We start from the raw sequence: 19,198 nt of genomic DNA on the forward strand, positions 1-19,198 counted from the left end.
ACTCATTTGCAGTCACATTCATTTGTCTGAGTACATCATGTAAGAACAGATGAATCACGTGGCATAAACAGTTGGACGACTGACAAAATGCGCTTCACTGAATACTGAACCACACACAGAATGGAACTGTCTCTACTCTCTAAGTACTGAGGAGATTAATTGAATGTGTGTGTGTGTGTGTGTGTGTGTGTGTGTGTGTGTGTGTGTGTGTGTGTGTGTGTGTGTGTGTGTGTGTGTGTGTGTGTGTGTGTGTGTGTGTGTGTGCGTGTGTGTGTGTTCTACAGTGTACTGACAACACACATAGACAAATGAGAACAGACTTTGTCTCTGCAGCGATCCATTCCACTCACACTCATCATCCCCAGTGTACATTGCCCGACGTTGAATGTCGTAATTTCATAGATAAGATTTGTATTCTTTTACTTTGCTGACTTGCATGGACAAAGGTTAATAGTTTGCAATAAAAATGATCCAGAAGAGAAATAAGTCCAATGGCCAGAGAGCTTTCTCTGCCCCAACAATAATGTGGAAGATTTAGACAACAGAAAAACTGAAATAGCCCCCCCCCCCCCCCCCCCCTCAAAAACTCACACACAACCAAAATCACTGGATCATTGGCTCAAACTGAAAAGAGGTGGGGTGAATTTCAAGGGCCTACTTTGGTTTCACAACAAAAGGTTGTGCAACGCTCGTCAAACGCCAACCAAGGCTGTAACACATTTACCAAAGGAGGTTCGGGGTTGGAAGTGGGCTCTCCTTTCTTAAAGGGGACGAGCCATCCGCGTGCCATGCTGTGTAGGGATATTTAATTACAAAGCAGTTCATTTCACAGACCTGAGGGAGATAATACATGCCCCCCTATCAGGAGCAAAACCCATGTGGCGCCAAAGCCGCTCTGTATTTAAAGCTTTTTCAAAGCCGAACACAACACAGAGGAACAGGAAGGATGTGAAATATCTACATTAAAGAGTCAGAATCTCAGAGATTACAACCCTTGGGGCTGAAGGGCTGGGGGGCTGGGATCCCCATTTCAACGTTGCCAGAGAGCAGAAGATGAAAACAACGCTCTTGGACGAGACTTCCCACTCCAAATCCGAGCACCCTCTTTCTTGAAGCAGTATAAGACAAGACAGCCCTCGTCGTCCCTTTAGAAGACGACTAATCAAAGTGGTGATTTGAAAAGCAGAACATCAAGGCCAACATTAAAGCATCCACAAATTAAGAATTGATAGAAGTTGAGAAAAAAACTTGGCTCTGAAATATGGGATAGAGAAAAGTTATGTTTAAAACATAATACAGAAAATTGTCTGATGGAAAATCGTCTAATGGAAAATCGTCTCGCAAATTGGTTAAATTGTCCTGCATAAAATATATTTCAATAGAAACTGTAAAAAGTGGTTTCAAATGCTTATTTAGGTTTTTGTTTCATTTTTTTTTGCGAGGCCAAATCTCACTTAAATTGGTAACATCAGATACTAGGCATCCAACTGTTGATAGTCACTTCAATAAAACATTTCCAATGGACAATAAAAGTATGTTCCAGACCAGTCTGCTTCTCCGATATCGTCGTCTTGCCAACACGAAATGACATATGTGCTATAGCAGAATCAATCTGGTACTTGGACAAAAAAACAACAACTTTGCCTTCAATAAAACAAGGTCTAGAACTGTAGAAGGCCAATTTTGTGTACTTGCTTCAATTTACCTTTCCTCCTAACCATTGTGAACGCTCGCCCAGTAAGCAATTCAACATTTTCCTGCAGCAGTTAGGTCATAAACGCCCAATATGGGCCCCACTTAGCGGGTAGCTATTTCCTCCGCATGCAGATTGACGTGGCACATCCACATTGCCTGGTGTTTACTTTTCGCCAGAGAGCGGTAACTAGGCAGCGGGGCCCACTTTCACGATACACACAAAGTTCACTCTCTGTGTGTCGATCACTATATTTGGACCGTCCATAAAACCTATTTTCCAGATAAAGGCTTTGGGAGAGTCAACAGAACACGCGTTCCTTTCTTGGTGTTGGCTGCTGGGTGATTAATGGCAGCAGAAGCTTGCCTGTTTTCTGTCTAATTATAGTGAGAGCAGCTGCTGGATTTGACCCTTCCTTCTTTCCCTCTCACCTCCCCCACTCCCCAGCGTTCCCCCACACACCTTTTTTTTTTTACTGGGACAGCAAAGGACCCTGGAATGTTAGCACGGGTCCCCCCCCCCCCCACACACACACACATCACTAGCTTGCTTGCAGCCGTATAACACACCCGGCAAAGCACAGTGGCCAAAAATCCAAAAGTCGAGATCTTTTAAATCGCTGTTGTGACAGGCCAGGGCCCAGACCATTGTGCATGTGCCACGACCGGCAGCCATTTGTCATGCGGGGCTGTTGGGTGACCTTTTGGGAAGAGTTTGGATTTGGATTACCTCCAGGTGAGATTATGCTATCCTAGTTAGCCTAGGCAGGTCGTTTGGACACAGCGATCACTTTTAAAATGCCCACGGCAAACACAACCTTAAACAATCTCGGGGCCTTACAAACAAAACATGGAAATGTTAGTGGCACTTGTTAGCGATTTGTTTGCGTAGCCACGCGGGGATGGGAGAAGCAGCACAGTAAGGGCGCTAAGGTTGAACTGACGTTGGCCGTCCGACGCTTCCGTCCTTTCAGACAAGCCCAGACATTTCAGGTCTAAAAAATACAGGGGTGAACAGCAGCAGAGGCTCATATAACATCCAGAGACAAACATTGACATGGCAATGGTTAAAAAATGAGTTACTATAAAAGTGTTCAAAGGGAGGATACAGTCTGCTGCTCTGTTTGGAATTGCTCCAGATTAACTAGGCCTACTACTGTAGGCTACATGGAATGACGAACACCCTCAAAGTCATTTTGAAACTGTTTTGTGGAACAGCTTTGGCTTTTAGTTTGATATGACATTTGTGTCATTCAAAACCAAATCGTGGATGTAAAATACATGTAGTTATATTCCTCCAAAACACCCACCATTCCCTAGGTCTCATTCAGTTGAATGTAGGCCATGCGCTTTTAATTCATGTTGTTATTTGATAACTCCCACAGGATCTATGTTGAAAGCGGTGTGGTACAGATCAAAAAAGTTTAGGCTTCTGAGGCTATTTTAATACAGAGCTAGGTAACATTCGTTCAACAAACCTGTGTTGGAAAGTTCACTGTTGCAAATTCCACATGGCCGACCCTGTGTGCACACTCCTTGTGTGTTTATTATCATACGGCCTTCCAACTTCATCTACTGTTTCCTTCACAGGAACCATCATGTATTTTGGAGTCAGGAAGAGTAAGGAAGGCTGATTGGTGGGGGTGGGGTGGGGGGGGGGGGGGGGGGGGGGCAGCTGAGCAAACAAAGGGAGTGAGAGAGGAGGGAAAAGCCTTAAATTCTTTCCGAGTGTGCCCCGTAATTTGAGCAAACCTATTAATCTCGGACGACTGGCTCCTTTTTCGCCCTCAGGGTGTTGAGTTTCAGTGACAGATGAAAAGGAATGAGCTGGCACGGCTGGATATTCGAAGCAGAGAGCTGAGCACCAGCCAGCGTTGCAGATGAGCTGGCACCAATGTAACAGAAAGCCCGGGTCAGGTACGAACCGTCTGCTCCCCTCCCTCCCTAGACATCAAATGAATCAACATCGATCCGCACAAAATGGAACCTGACAAATCGGCTGCGGCCAAGTCTGTGTAGGTCTACTGTGAAATAGCTACAGTGCACATTGGGTGAATCACTGCATCAGTCATTTTATTACATGAGCCTAAAGTGCTCGCCACAACATTGGGGGGGGGGGGGGGGGGGGGGGGGGGGGAAGAGAGAACATACAAAATAAGTGCAAATATTTTTTAGCAATGTAGGCCTAGCCTACTCATTATCAGTGAATGATTTCCATTTACTGACCAATAAAATTGAATTCTACAAAAACAACAGTGGGCTAATGTTTGATTTATGTTGAAGTTGCAATTTGCTAAGTCTCTTAAAAATGACATGAATTGAAAGTACAGCTGCAACGTGTGCCATGTAGTGCTATATCTAGACCTATTTCCTTCCAAAATAGAGCTTGCTCGCGTGTAGTCTATAAAAACTAGAAATTAGTTTACCTGTGGTAAATTCAGCCATCCCTATGGGGAAAGAATATGGTTTTGGGATAAACGCAGAAAATAAAGGGCTGAGGCTATCGCAGGCGTAAAGTATCTTAGACGTTTTGTTCTATGAGATAATATCAGCGATTTAACTGGACTTTTATGAAGAAAAATGTGTAACATAAATGCTTCAAAATTCACAAAAAATGACATTAACTGATGAAGATTATCTCATAGAACAAAATGTATACAAATCTCCTAAACCTGTGTTTACAACAGACCTTATTTTTGGCGTTTATCCAAAAACTCGACAAAAACTCCATTCATTTTCCTATTGACGGTGTCCAACGAACCATGGCAGAGTTAGTGCCTATAAAAGAACGGCACTACTATTGCTCTCTATACCAACCTTGGACCGTGTTGTCGTCAAACTGGGTCAGTAAAGGGTTAAGTCTGGATTTGGCCGCTCCCCTGAATGGTGGGTGAATGCGAGGCGAGGCCGCAGAAAAACACAAGCCTTCCATTCATCTCGTCACCGTGTGACCAACCTTGAACAGTGGAAGGCGTGTTATTGCACCGGAGGTCCCGGGCAGGCAGCAGCAGAGAGGGGGACGGAGGGAGGGGAGGGGGGGGGGGGGGGGGGGGGAGACGGTGACTCAGGAATTCCACTGAGGCGTGCACATGACCAAGCACCTCTTTTATGCCCTCTTTTGTGGAGGATGATATTCCTGAGGACTACAATGCAGCCATTGACTCAATGGGGTTCTGATGGCGAACCATGTCAAACGCCCGTGTGTGTTTTGTTCATGTGTGCATTGTAGCCTAGAGAGGGGATGATTATATATTCATTTTCAGATAGTTGCCAGTAAACAATTGATCCAGAGGGGAAATGAACAAAAAATCAGCATCTACAAATAATGCATTGTTGTTTATGCTGTTGGGTTACTAGGGAGATATCTAGGTTATCACCCAATGAAATATGTATGCAGTCGACATTGGCTGTGGCTTGCAGATGAATAAGAGATGATCTCCAAAACTGGTTAACCCAGCTCGAATGGAAGAATCCCTCTCACACAGTGCACGCTACATGTTTGCTTCTACAGTAGCCTCAACGAATGTGGTCAAAACTATTTCTCTGGATTGCATTCATACTTCTTGACAAGCATGCAGCGTTGAGTTGAGGAAAAAGCCAATACCTCCAATCAAAGCTCACATGTGCTGAGCTCACAAGTAGTCACATGACGTAATCATTCGTGACTTCACATCCTTACTATGTTTTGTTTTGTGTTAGGGCGTGGATGCAATGTGTCAAAGGCAATGGCCCTGGGGGCGAAGTGACAAGAGAATAGATCTGAAAGAGATTTAACTGAATATTGTGTCGATCGTATTGATCAACATGACTCCCGTACATTTTAGCTCCATCGCTAGCTTTGAACACAAACTGAAACAACTCCCTACATTCAGGCTGACTTAGCAAGAGATAATGCACAGTAGAGGCTGTTTCAATTGTGCAGAATCACTCTACAATCAACATCCCCAATAAACAGTGGCGTGGAATTACCTTAGTGAACGGCTTAAATTAACATTTAAGCCCTTTTGGGTTAACCGTACCTGTACTTATAGTATGACATACTACGAATAGTTGTTTTTACCAGCATAGGAGACATGCGGTAGATTTGACTAACTTAGTGGTCATTGAATGTACAATAGCCTCATAACTGCTGTAAGCAAAGTAAATCACGAGTATTAAAACCATCTGAGGAATTTTTCATGCTGGCATATTCAACTGTATGTTTACTGCTGTATAGAAAATCTCCCCTCACTTCTTCTCCTCCCTCTACTCCCTCGCTTTGCTACCCCACCCCCCAATCCTCCCCGGGTCCCATTTTGTTCTTGTCAAAAGTATTGCATCACTGCCCATGAGTGATTCATAATCGGGACATGTCTCTCTCTCTCCCTCTCCCTATGGCTTCACTCATTACTAATTGCAGGGAAATAAGCAAACCAGACACTAGTTATTATTACAAGGTCAGAAATTGTATTTGGCAAGTTTTTTTTTTTAAACAAGTGCATACAAGTACAGCTAGAAGCAATTCAGTTTGCCAAGTGCTCGTAGAGTCATATTAGTTAGTCACATTCTATGTTTAACAGGGACTGCCACCAGAACTAAAAGTACATCGAAAAAAAGGGGGAGGAGGAAAGTAGTCTGTTATGATGAGTACATACCTTTATCTTCAAAAAAAAATATATAGAAACACAATGTATTGAAAAACAAAAACAAAATAAACAAAAAAAAAAATTATACAGCCATGTTTACGAAGCATACAACTTCCCTTGTGTCCAATATGTACACGTCCATCAGTTTCTTTTGGATGGTATGCATGGTACGAGGATTTATATTCAGTTGTAATGGTGTACATGTTGGTTTTTGTTTGTTTGTTGTGGTAGTTTAAAAAAAAAAAAACGCTGGTAAAATCAAGGATCTCTCTCCTTTTTTACTTTCACGTCCCCTGCCAAGATGGTGGCTATTTCACCCTGCATGAAGGCCCATGGTACGTTGGAGCCCACCAGTGGGCATTTCTCCCCGCTGGGGCAGTACACCTCTCCCGTGGCCCCCTGCTGTTTGATACTCTCCCGGGAGCAGGGGAAGCAGAACTTGTGCGAGGGCACTGACGGACACTGGACAAAGTGTGTGTCCTCCAGCCTCTCGTGGCACAGGGTGCAGCACAGTGGCACGCTGCCCGGCACCGACGAGTCTGGAATGCTCTGCGGCGGCGCCCCGTGAGGGTCCATGCCCTGCGAATGGGCCGTGGCCACCACCTCCCTCTGGGTCAGCCGCCGCTGGCCTGCAGAGGACGGGGACAGTGGGCTCCCGCTGTTGCGCCGGCCCGCTGCCGTGGTGGAGTGCACCTGGTTGGCATCCTTGGGCGAGCCAGTGTTGCCGGCATTGTCAGCGGCGAGGATGAGTGCTGCCATGGGCGACTGGCCGTTCTGTGCCGTGGCCGCCTCCGGTGGGGTGGTGCGACTGTGGGGGGAGATGGTGGAGGGTGGAGCGGCAGAGAAGCCTGGCAGGGAGGCCGGGGGCATCTTGAGAACCTCTGAGGGCGACGGCAACCAAGGCTGGCCCTCGCCGCCATTCATCTTGGGGGTGGAGCCCTCGCCGTCGGGCTCGGGGGAGGCTTTCCTCTTCATGCTCCGCGGGTGCTTCCCTCTGTCTGTTGGAGAAGAAGGAGGGGTAGGGGTAGAGAGAGGAGTTAAGGGTTAACAAACATTCCAACCACCACAGCACCAAATGTGCATGCACTGTAAATTAAATGAAAAATCTCTGAAAGTTTTATGTTATTTCATATGTAAAACAAAACAAGTTGTCTAGTCGGAAGCCTGCTGGGGATCTGACTAGGGGAAATGTAAACATGCATAAACAACCATTCAACTGAAAACCCACGTCAACACAGTGGAAAAGTAGCTGACTAAGAACACTGCCAGTTCCTGTTTTAGTCTTCCAAATGAATGTATTCCTGTGTGAAAAAATATATACAATCCTACCTGGTTTTGAAGAAGTTGCACTTGTCTCATATCCCATGACGCGCTGCATCGCCGCGTGGTCTTTCTTGAACCTGCTGTCGAATGTGTGGAGAGCCATCAAATCCCTCACTGTTTTGCCCTTGCCCATCCACTCCTCCGCCCGCTTGTGGCTCTCAGACATGTCCGACATGCTATCCGGTCTATGCTTGTCTTTCATATCCTCCCCGCGCTTGCCGTGGTCGCCTTGACCAGGAACATTCAACGCGCCCGGCATACCCATTTGAGCTGGCCGACCATTGAGTGTGTGTACTGGACCCATGTTTCCGTTTACTAAAGGAACCAGATTGGGAGGAACCGTGCTAGTCCTGCGAGGGTTGGGGCTCTGGCGGTTCAGCTCCGGTGGGTCGTCAGGTTTTGGAAATCCATTTGGCACAGGGATGCCGTTAACTTGCCTCCCCGGTTGGTACTCCGGTCCCAACCTTGGCGGTCGGTCAGAGAGGGGATAGCGATCCAGAGGCTGAGGCGGACGCGAGCCGGGGTCTCCAGCCGAATGGTTGTGGGACTGAATTTCCTTCCCTGAGTGCTGAGGTTTGCCTGGACCCGGAGATCTCCCGTCCTGGAATCCATGAGCCCTCTTCAGCTGTCGGGCAGTCTCAATTACAAACTCAATCCGGTCGGCTCCCTCGTAGTTGACACATCCCCTGCAAACGGGTTCGGTAAAATCCCAGATCATCGCCCATGGCATGCGGGGCAAGTCACACAAATAACATGACTGCCTCCTCGAAGCAGCTACAGCCGCGGACGACATAGTTTACGTGAAAAGTGGATACCAAATTCTCCAAATCTCCCTGTGATTCGTTTTATTCTGCAGAAAAAAAAAGGAATCGCGAATAATTGTGTATTTTCCCTCTAGCCACGCAGCCTTAAAACAGCCAAGTTACACTGAGAAGTTCATTGCAGTTGTGTACTTTACTACGGAGCGCCTCTATCTATCTCGCACTACAACTCACAGCTCGAACTCAATGTAGGGCGGTGACGTCACCGACGACACACCACGAGTGCCTCCAGCAGCTCCAATTCTATTTACTTGATTCCTCGACAGCCCCTCCAGCGCATGCTCACCTTTTTTTCTCCCTCTATCCGTAGGCCCCACCACTTGTACAATAAGTTAAACTGCCAGCAAGCCCTAAAGAGAAACTGGTTAGATGCAGTTGAGCCCTGCTGCTAAAAGTAGTTATTTAACGTCAAGGTAAACTGTATCAGATGTTGATGATAGGCTTCTGATTATTGAGAATCAACATCCAAAGATTTCAAAGCAACAATTATTGCGGCTCCTAAATTGTCTCACGAATATATAATGCCTTTGCATGTAACTCAACAAGTGGCGTCACCTATCTTGCGCCTTTAGTTAGCCTATGCATGCTCTCCCGGGCTGGCACTAGAGCCCTATTTAGCAAATCCTCATTCCAGTCACACTGCCAGCACAACGTCACGAGGCAGATAGCTTTCACCCAACCATACAATTCGACTCTGTGTTACTATGGCAGATTATACCCCCCTTCCTTCGTCCTTTTAAAATGGGATAGCCTCTTTCCAATCCATAGTTTACGAGTTCAGTTTTGCACACTCGGCTTGTTTAGACATAAAAATAGATTAGAATAGTTGCATGATGAAAACTAACGTCGAAATGTTTATAATTTTAGAAATATCCGTGATCAACTGTGTTTGGGCTACTTTGTCAATCGCTTGTTACACACGCCCCTTATTCTAAGCAACAATGTATCACATAACGAGGTAGTTGATACCTTGTTGCAGTCATACAATGACGTGGCGCGTGCCTGCAACATTGTTGTATTTCGACATTTGAGAATATAGCGCCTAACCACCGTTTGATAACGACGGAGAACATCGCTATCACAAAGAGCGACTGTGCATTCCCTCATCGTCCAAATATTGGATGAAGTTCAGCATGACTAACTCACACCAATCGACGCCTCGTGATTCAGTAAACTCGACAACTCACAGCCTGTCTGACTGGCGAATGCGGAAACCCCCAGATCAAAGTCACAAACCGAGACATCGTTTGCACTTTTTTTCAATTACAGCTCCTTCAATTCTTAAGTCTAGAGGCTATTCGTGTGGATAGTTCATTTACTTTGATAATAATTCCACATAGCCTAAATGTCACTCCGGTCTGGTCTTGTTAGACTGTGAGGAAGGTCAACAAAATTGCCTTAGGCCTAATAAAAAAAATGTGTTGCTATTGCATGAACGGTGTTTGTAGCCTATATAGCTCACTGTAAGATTTGACAAAAACACGATGTCTTCATTGCCAACCGACCGAGGAGTTTTCCGTAATTTACTTTCTCTCTTTGTTAGGGTTAGCCACACAAGTGTAGAGTGTGAGGCAATACCGCTTAGGAGACCTGCGGATACAAAGCAGTTGTTTTTTTGCAAGCATGTAGCCTACTTTATGATGACGTTCCAAACAGGAAGTGGTTTTTAGTCACGTACTCGCCTCTTAACTCGCCCATCCGTGGAAAAACAAACTACCCATCCTGGCTCGCTGCCAAAGATCACAGACATGAGGGGTAGGACGAGCGAGTCACAGCAAGCTAAAGCCAAATACCAAAGGAAATGGTTTCTGAAAGAAAGCATGCTCTTTGTTAAATAGACAGTCGCCTAAATGTGATGAATAGTTTCATTTTTGGCTACACCTATTTGTTTCTAATAGGCTAGACATGGGAAATGGCAGCTATTCATTGCATAGTGGGCTCCTGAATGGTGCAGCGGTCTAGGCTACCTAGACTTTTTCAATCCAAAATGATTAACTGGAATTAATCAATAAACACAAAAGCTGACAGAGACTGAGTACATTTTTAATTAGGCCTACAGTTGCATATGACAGGACTACATGATGCATACCTGCATAAAGTAAGCTCAGCCCTGTGAGTTTTATTGTCCAATCATGTTACTTTCTCTGTGTATACAAAACCCCACTGTGCAACTGACTAAATATACCCTTTCCCTTCCCTTGAAAATATAATTCATATGAACAAGGCCAGACATTTTTCCCAGGATAAAAAACAACAACATGTCACCTGATTAGAAAAACTCTGGTCCCATCATAGCCCATATCAAATCATTTTACAACAGAGTAATCATACCATCTAAGGTCCAGAATTTTAGCTGGTTAGGTTGGTTACCAGATCAGGAAAAACTACAGACCCCAGAATTTTGGGGACTCCTGGACCTGTGGTGCCACCTCTACTCTGTAATACTACTAGCCACTTAGCAATTGTATGAAGTTGGCTTTAGCTATCCCAGTGGTGGAAAAAGTACCACATTGTCATACTTGAGTAAAAGTAAAGATACTTTAATAGAAAATGACTCAAGTAAAAGTGGAAGTCATCCAGTAAAATATTACTTGAGTAAAACTTTAAAAGTATTTGTTTATAAATATACTTAAGTATCAAAAGTAAAAGTATAAATCATTTCAAATTCATTATATAAAGCAAATGAGACTGCACCAATTTCTTGTTTTTAAAATGTATGGATAGCCAGGGGCACACTCCAACACTCAGAAATCATTTACAAATGAAGTAGATCAGAGGCAGTAGAGATGACCAGAGTTCTCTTGATAAGTGTGTAAATTGGACCATTTTAAGCATTCAAAATGCAAAGTGTACTTTTGAATGTCAGGGAATATGAATGGAGTAAAAAGTACATTATTTTCTTTAGGAATGTAGAGAAGTAAAAGTTGTCAAAAATATAAATAGTAAAGTACAGATACCCCCCAAAACGACTTAAGTAGTACTTTAAAGTATTTTTACTTAAGTACTTTACACCACTGAGCTATCCCAACCAGGTTCCCCATCTCCGGGCTATCAATCAATTTAACAGTAGCTATCTTGTCTAACTATCTTAGCTGGCATAACTACTTGCATGTTTGTTAAGAAAGCAATAACTAAATGTGGAATAATACTCACGAAAAATAAACATATTTGAACATCAAATTAAGCATAAGGATTATGGCTATAGATTGCAGAGAATAGCTGTTTCAGGTGTTTGAAAAATGCTAAATTATCAAATTTACGGATAGCCCTTCTCCGGACCATACCCCAGCCATCCTTGTGTACTTTATGCCACCTCAGATTTTTGGGGTGCATGACGCCCCTGAATGTAAACAAACTAGCTGTGGAATGATGACTGGCCAACAGGAGAGCAGTGAACCACTGACAATGACTCAGCATTAACAGTAGCAACACAGTCATCTCTTACTCAATGGTTTGTATGACTGTATCACGTCGGTGTGGATCTGCATCGACCAGACAGCTGACTTGATGTGGCCGTGGCCCATCTTGTCTCGTCCTTCTCTCTTGGCTGCAACACACATGCCCTGTCTCGCTCGCCCAGTCAGCTGTGTGGAGAGAGAATGAAAGAGAGAGAGACACAAGGGGGACACGTAGGCTACTGTAGGTGCACCAGTGAACAATGTGTCCTATTTCTCTGCAGCCTAAGGCAGAAGAGGCAAATGAGCACTGAGCAGTAATAGCAGTGTGGGCTATTTGCATCCAGGACAATGTGCCCATGTGAACGGTGTATAAGCAAATCCCATGCGATGGCTGGGAGAGATACTGTAGTTATTAAAATAGAAAGGAAAAGTTTTGACCCAAAATAAGAATGTACTTGGAGGTCAGATAGGTTGGATGTGGTGCAGTTTGCATTGTGATTTGTACGTTTGAGTATGTATTTAATAACAGAGCACACACACACAATGTGAGTGTGCACATGCGCACGTGTGTGTGTGTGTATCTAGACTCTAACAAAATACATACTCAAGCTAACACAATATTGTGTCTCATCATCATGGCTGCCATTCAGCTTAGACATTACCCCGCTACCATGCCAAGACATCTACAGAGCAGCAAGGTAACCCTCGTTTCAATTAAGGCTCTTTAGTAAGCTGGTTAATTAGAGTTGGAACATCACTTACACTGGTGGCCTTGTCTTGAGCTGGGCAGGCGTGAAGACAAACATTCCCCCTTATGCGGTGTGATTACAGTTTACACACACATACACAAAGTCAGACACAAACACAAAGTAACAGACACATGCACACACACACACACATGCATAACAATCCACTTGAGCATCAATTGTGGCTTGTCACGAAGGTTGGAAGACCTTAAGACCTGCTGATCTGCTGATGGGATGGGGAGGGAGGGAGGGATGAATGAGGGGGGTGAGGGCACTCTGGTGGCTTATGTGGCACGCTGGTATCGCTCAGCGTCCCCAGGTGCTCTGACTTGGTGGCAGCTTGAACAGCGGCTAACACACAAACACAGAGGACTACATGTCACGCAATCAGAGGTTGCCACAGTGTCTTGACATGAGCCTGCTATTGTTACTTTTAATCTTCCTTCTTAATGGTTCGAGGAAGAGAGTGGCAAGAGTGGTTAAAGAGAAATTAGGGTAACTTAAAGCTACCCTTATAATATTTGATTATTAACTAATATCTTACTGTATGCCTTTTTTATGTGTTGTTTTTGGCAACATCTCAGGATCATTATGACATGATACTAAGACATTATTCATCGGTTGCACATCCGTCACTTGCATCGTTGCCATTCTTATCAATGTTTTACAGATGCCGCAGCATATTAATGTCTGACTAATGGTTAGTCATGTCTTTCTGAACAGGGGCCTAATGACTGTTTCGTCAATGTTACACTATATTGGCTTGGAAATATGATGACATTGCTAAAGTAGACAAATAATTAGTAGAAAACAACTTTGCCATCATTATGATGTTGTCAAGTTGACTTGTTCGTTAAAAATAGATAGCAATGCTAACATTAGCTAGCTAAAATGTCGGTGCTCTCCTCTCAGTCTTAGCTAGCCAAAGTTATACTGTATCTAAAGTAAATCTGCCAATGTCACAATGATGACAAAAGCTTGTCCTACTAAGTCTTTGCCTCCTTTTGAAATGTCATGGGGTTACCAAGCCACAGTAATGTACTTTAGATTAAATCTTCATCAGCATTCAATGAGACTGCAATGAGTAGAATACTCAGCTGGGCATCAATCCTAAAACGAACATTCAAATCAATATTGTGATGAAACGCGCAACCCATGAATAAGATTGTCATATGACAAGTCCTACCGTGCATTATGACCATGTCATAAATGCATTATACCTGCTGGCCTAAAGTCAAGTGTCAGTTCTTTCAAGTCAGCCATTCCTTGCCTGCATGACTCTTGGGCCCTTGAAAAGTTTCCCAGTTGGTTGGAGTTAGTCAGATGTGATATTTGCAGACATGGCCTCATGGCGAGGATGAGGGTCAAAGGAGTCAGTTTATTCAGCTTAGCCGTTTCACATGGGAGGAAGTCTGCTCGATGGGAAAGAAACCCAGGAAAAGCAGACTGGAGAAGGTGACATTGAGGTCACACTGTAGCACGGTGTCCAGCTTTTTTCAGATGGACTCCTGGCCATTTGCAAAAGTATCCAATGATGGCAAAAACAAATAAAGACAATAACTGAACCACATGACTCCATGCATTTGCTTGCCAAAGCTAGGGAGGGAGGATATGTTTGATTAAAAAAATAATGAATCTTATCAATTTGCCCTTGACCAGGAATGTTTACGGTTCGGCAAACCCCCCTTATGACTCAGTCAATGGACTTTTGTTCCTCTGTAATCTGTCAGTAGACAGACTCGGTAACTAGGTGGTTATATGCGCAAGCCTTCCAGTATGTGACTGAGGCAAATTAACAGCATGGAAGTCGTTTAATAATTGAACAAATGCCTTTGTAGTGGCTTCTCTTTGATGTGTTTAAGCCTTTCAATTTTTAAACAGTACTTTTCGTGAATTAAGCATTACTGTACACAGCACACGTACTTTGAAGTTATGAGCGCATGCTGCTGCATGTTGCTCTCGAGAGCAAAAAGAAAACAAATGGCCTTTTACTTTTGCCTCTGTCGGGAAGCAACTGACAGAGTTCCAAATAAATAGCTGTTTGGCTCCCAATGCTTATAAATGATTAGCTTTATAGTACCAAAGGGAATTTCCTTTCCAAGGTAATTGATTGAATGTGTGCATTTAATTGACATGCATTCTAAAAAAATCGTAGTATTTTTGTCAGAGGACGACTTCGGTAGTTGGCAAGAAAGTGTAGGCTTACAGTGGCGCCTAACCTCCCATTTAGGGGAATTCATCTTGTGGGCTGAGGTTGTTGCAACATGGCCCTATTCCTACGTTATTAACTGAAAACCATTAGCTAGTTATAGACCTAATGGACTTATTTTAGAGTGGGGTCGATGACATTGTGTTGTTACTAAGCTTGGAGCACTGACGTATCACTATTGGCTATTTTGCTTAGTCACAGTTGGTTCTGACAGGCACAAAAGCCACATGCTGTGTAAACTCATCAGAAAAACAGTATTAAAAAAAGTTGTACAAAAGATGACTTATTCCCGATTCCCTGAAATCGCACATTAGTTTATCGTCATCAACATTTGACTTTAAATGTGGCGCAATGGAAGGGAAAACAAATCATGATCATCATCATTATACTTTCATGTTTTTATTGTCAGTGCAGGAAGGAAAGGGTTACTATGGAGATCACTCCTATCAGGATATTCTAAGTAATGAACCATTTCCTGTTTACAGACGTGTTTTTTTCCTCTCGTCTTAATCATCCGAGCTTGACACAATCTAAGCCCTTGCCTTACATAGAAAACATATCCCACATTTAAAGCCCTCTTCACTGCTCCCCTAAATAGCACTTAAAGCTGGGTTACAGTGTGCACACAGACGTGAATAAATAGTGTGGTCTACGCTTCAGACAACTGCCCACAGCTCGCTGAGTGTGCATGCACTAAATCGCCAAATCACTTCCTGCTTTGCTGCAATGAATCCACTCTCTGACCCTGACAGCCTGTTATGGTTCGAACGGCTGAGGCATATGCCACTTAAAGAGATAGCTTCTTGGACGGCGCAGAAGGAAAATGTACTACCCTATTGATTGTCCACAATGCTTCTTTGGCAGATCAATAAGCAGAGGTAACAAATGCTGATTGAAAAAAGAACAACACATTGGGTGCTGCAGCATTGACTTTTCAGCTTTCTTAAAGCGGCGACAGTCTCGAGAAGCGGCGTTGACTGCAGTGCTTTGATCTTTGATGCAGTGTTGCAGTATGGAGTGATGCAATATCCTGGAAATGTCACAGCACGAGCACTTTATTGTATAGGAAGGGGTGTGATGTTTTTGCATCACTTTCACAAAAGCAGGGTTTGCATTCAAGTCAACGCTTGGAAACTGCATAGGCATTTGGTGCAGATCTAGTCCTCTAGTCCTTACAAGTGCAGCTAGTCAGACTACAGAGAAAGATGCCATTTTAGGCGCTCAGGCTTACCCTCAATATAGCGACTGACGACACTGTTTATAAAATGGAAGGCCAACTCAAATAAAATGGCGCGTTTGGAGAGAGAGGGGAAAAACACTTTTGGACGGTGTGCATCTGGAAACGGAGGAGAGGCGGTGATGTCACAGGGGCAAAGTGAGGAGACAAGAGAAAAACAAGGCTTTCTTTTTCCCCTCTCTCGCTCGCTCTCTCTCCCTCGCTCCCTCCCTCACTCCACCCTAATCCTCTTTGCAGGCCTGGAGGGAAAAGGTGGCGGGCTGCCAAGGCAAAGGCTGCTGGGAAAACGCAGAGGCTGCCAAGCGGGGCCCTGTCGCCGGCGTTAGAAGCACACATCTTTGTTCTCTGAGACCTGGTGTTCTGCCAAGGGCCTCATTTCAGCCAGGCATTATGGTTGCCCTGGATCGAAGCCAAACTACTGAGAGCTTACTCCCTTCTCCCTCCCTCCCTTTTTTCTCTATACCCTCTCTCTCTCTCTCTCTCTTTTTCCATTCCTCCCACTCTCTCTATCACACACATATACACACACACACACACACAAACACCCATCGCTAGGCTCTTATTCATCCCTGTATCCCTCGACTAGGGCTTCCTGCCAAACATTCATCAGTTGCCATGGCAGCAGGAGAGAGAGAGGGAGAGGAGTGGAACATCAGAGCGAATAATAATGAGTCACTCCTGGAGCCAGATGTGCCACATCTGCAAAGCCGCCACACTAAGGGGGAGGGAGTTTGGGGAGGATGGGCGGAACGGGGGACGTGGGGCATTTAATAAAATAATAGTCTGCATTCACTAATATACTGTAAGGGAACATTTAGAAAAATTGCAAACAACCGAGCCCATGATCGCATGCTCTTCACAAGCATGTGGGGAAATTGCTCGAATCTCCCCCGCAATTTCTCCAGTGTGGGAAAATATGGAGAGCAAAATTGCAAAGCAGTTGAGGACACACATTCCTAAGAGGATAGAAGAGTGAAATCATATGATATGCAAACTGAGAAGCTACACTAGTGGACACCAGCAAAAACAAGGCTTTCATTTATTTGGAAAAAGAAGATCCAAAGATCATGCTAGCCAACGTTCCTCAACTCGACAGTACCTCAACCAAACCAAATGAATATTAGGCCATTGCACATTTCTCCTGATGGAGAAAGGCAAGCAAAACTCAAAAGAGACCATGTTTGTGCATTGGTGCAAAATACCATAGAGTTTTGCTTATCTTTGAGTAGCAGCATCTGCAACAATACTTATTGCATGTAGGCTATCCCTACTCTGATGCAACCCTGTGTCTTGGGTTATTTTCTGCCACACGCTCTGCAAGTTTCCCCTCGATTCACTCTTTCCGATATCCACATGCATCTTCGGGGGGAGAGAATGGGAAACTCATCAACGAAGTGCCGCTTAAATGTCATGGATTATTTTACGGTCTGGGCCGTTACGGGAGAAAACATTTTTTTGTTCCTGTTTTCCCAGTTTTTCCTCCTCGCCAGTTAGTTCGCCCGGGTGCTAAAGCCAGCTATTCTCCATTCAGGTACGTAACACAGGGCTGCCAGAAATAACATCAGCGTCGCACAGCAAAGTTCACCGTGATGTAACTAAGCCCTGAAGCAAGAAACTGCAAATAATGACAGCTTACGTAATGTCCAGACAGACAGTGTTTTCAGGCCACTCCAAGGCAGCAAGCCCATTAAAGGGGAGTTTCTGACTTTAAAAAGATAATAGGGCAAAACGTCAACAGTCTGAAGTGTCAGGTTGAAGTGGATGACAGGAGATGAAGATGTATTTTTTCCTGACACTCAAGCTTTTTTCAGTGTCTCACAGAGGAACAAGGCAGATTCTAGGGGGTGGTGCTGGGCTGGCTATTGCCCCTTCCAAAGGTGCATTTTGCCCACCCACTCAGAAATGACACAACATGATGATTAAGGAATGGTAGGACCATGTGATGCAACATGTTGATCATGTGACCAACTGTGTCATGGTTACCTTTTAAACCACCTAGCAAGTTGAAAGTTGAGCAGCAAGAGGGTCCAGTATCCTAGAGTACACTAGCAGGTTTAAAAAAACAGGTTGTCTACCCAACAGAAGACCGTGTTAGCCCACTAAGCTAAATCCTTGCTCGGGGAGGTAACACTTAAGTCTTTACCCATCACGCAAGTGTACTTCAGAGAACCATCTCTGCTACATATTTATCCTAAATGGTAATAGATTATCTGCTAGACTGTGTTAGGTCACTAAGCTTACTCTGGGAGCTAACACACAACCTCCGCTACTTATATATCCTAACCGGTAATAGATTCATTGCTAGCAGAGCCCATATGTGCACGTCAATCTATTTCTGCCTGGCCTGGATGAGAGACTCGTAAAAAAAACAAACAACAAGCCTGCCTCGCTAGTCCTTGTGTCAAGGAAATGGTTTTACGACATCTAGCACATGAATCAAACCGTCATCTGCGCAACATTTTCAGACATTTTCCAGCTTCCCCTCTGTTTTTGTCATCCGGCCTCAGCCGCTATATTCCTGGAGAGGCCTCGCCATGCGGTCACTGCCACACTAAAACTATCAATCCCCTTCAAACCGCCAACGGCAGCGGAGAAGCTATTTATCTGAGCTATGAAATTGCTTATTCCAGTTACTAATAAGCACACACCCATTGAGAAAATGACTGTAAAAACTGTTAAATCTCCTTGGATTGATGAGGAATTGACAAATTGTATGGTTGAGAGGATGAGTATGGCAAATAAGTCTGGCAGCCAACTGATTGACCAACATACTGCAAATTAAGAAATCATGTGAATAAGCTAAATAAAAATAAACTATACTATGAAACAAAGATAAATGATCTAAAGAATTATCATAAAAAGTTTTGGAGCACCTTAAATTACATTTTGGGGGAACAAGCCAACTCGGCTCCATCATTCATTGAATCAGATGGCTCATTTATCACAAAACCCACTGATATTGCCAACTACTTTAACTTCTACACCAGGCCTGGGCAACTCCAGTCCTAAGCGGCCTGATTGGTGTCACACTTTTGCCCCAGCCCCAGCTAACACACCTGACTCCAATAATAAACTAATCAGGATCTTCAATATAGACATATCTGATATGGGCAGAAAGCTTTCATTCTTTGTTAATCTAACTGCACC

General features: G+C 44.2%; 1 protein-coding gene across 1 annotated transcript; it reads right to left on the minus strand.

Annotated features, from left to right (window-relative positions):
• Positions 1–6,115: 6,115 nt before the first annotated feature.
• On the minus strand, positions 6,116–10,175 carry irf2bp2b (interferon regulatory factor 2 binding protein 2b). The gene is made up of 2 exons (XM_021568207.3): positions 7,647–10,175; positions 6,116–7,315 (listed from the first exon to the last, which is right to left on the minus strand). Exons 1-2 carry the CDS (start codon positions 8,431–8,433, stop codon positions 6,576–6,578), a joined length of 1,527 nt encoding a protein of 508 aa, XP_021423882.1. The 5' UTR covers positions 8,434–10,175; the 3' UTR covers positions 6,116–6,575.
• Positions 10,176–19,198: the final 9,023 nt, after the last annotated feature.

This window comes from Oncorhynchus mykiss, chromosome 17, assembly GCF_057628025.1.
Source record: "Oncorhynchus mykiss isolate SJ-2025 chromosome 17, ASM5762802v1, whole genome shotgun sequence".
Classification (NCBI taxonomy): domain Eukaryota; kingdom Metazoa; phylum Chordata; class Actinopteri; order Salmoniformes; family Salmonidae; genus Oncorhynchus; species Oncorhynchus mykiss.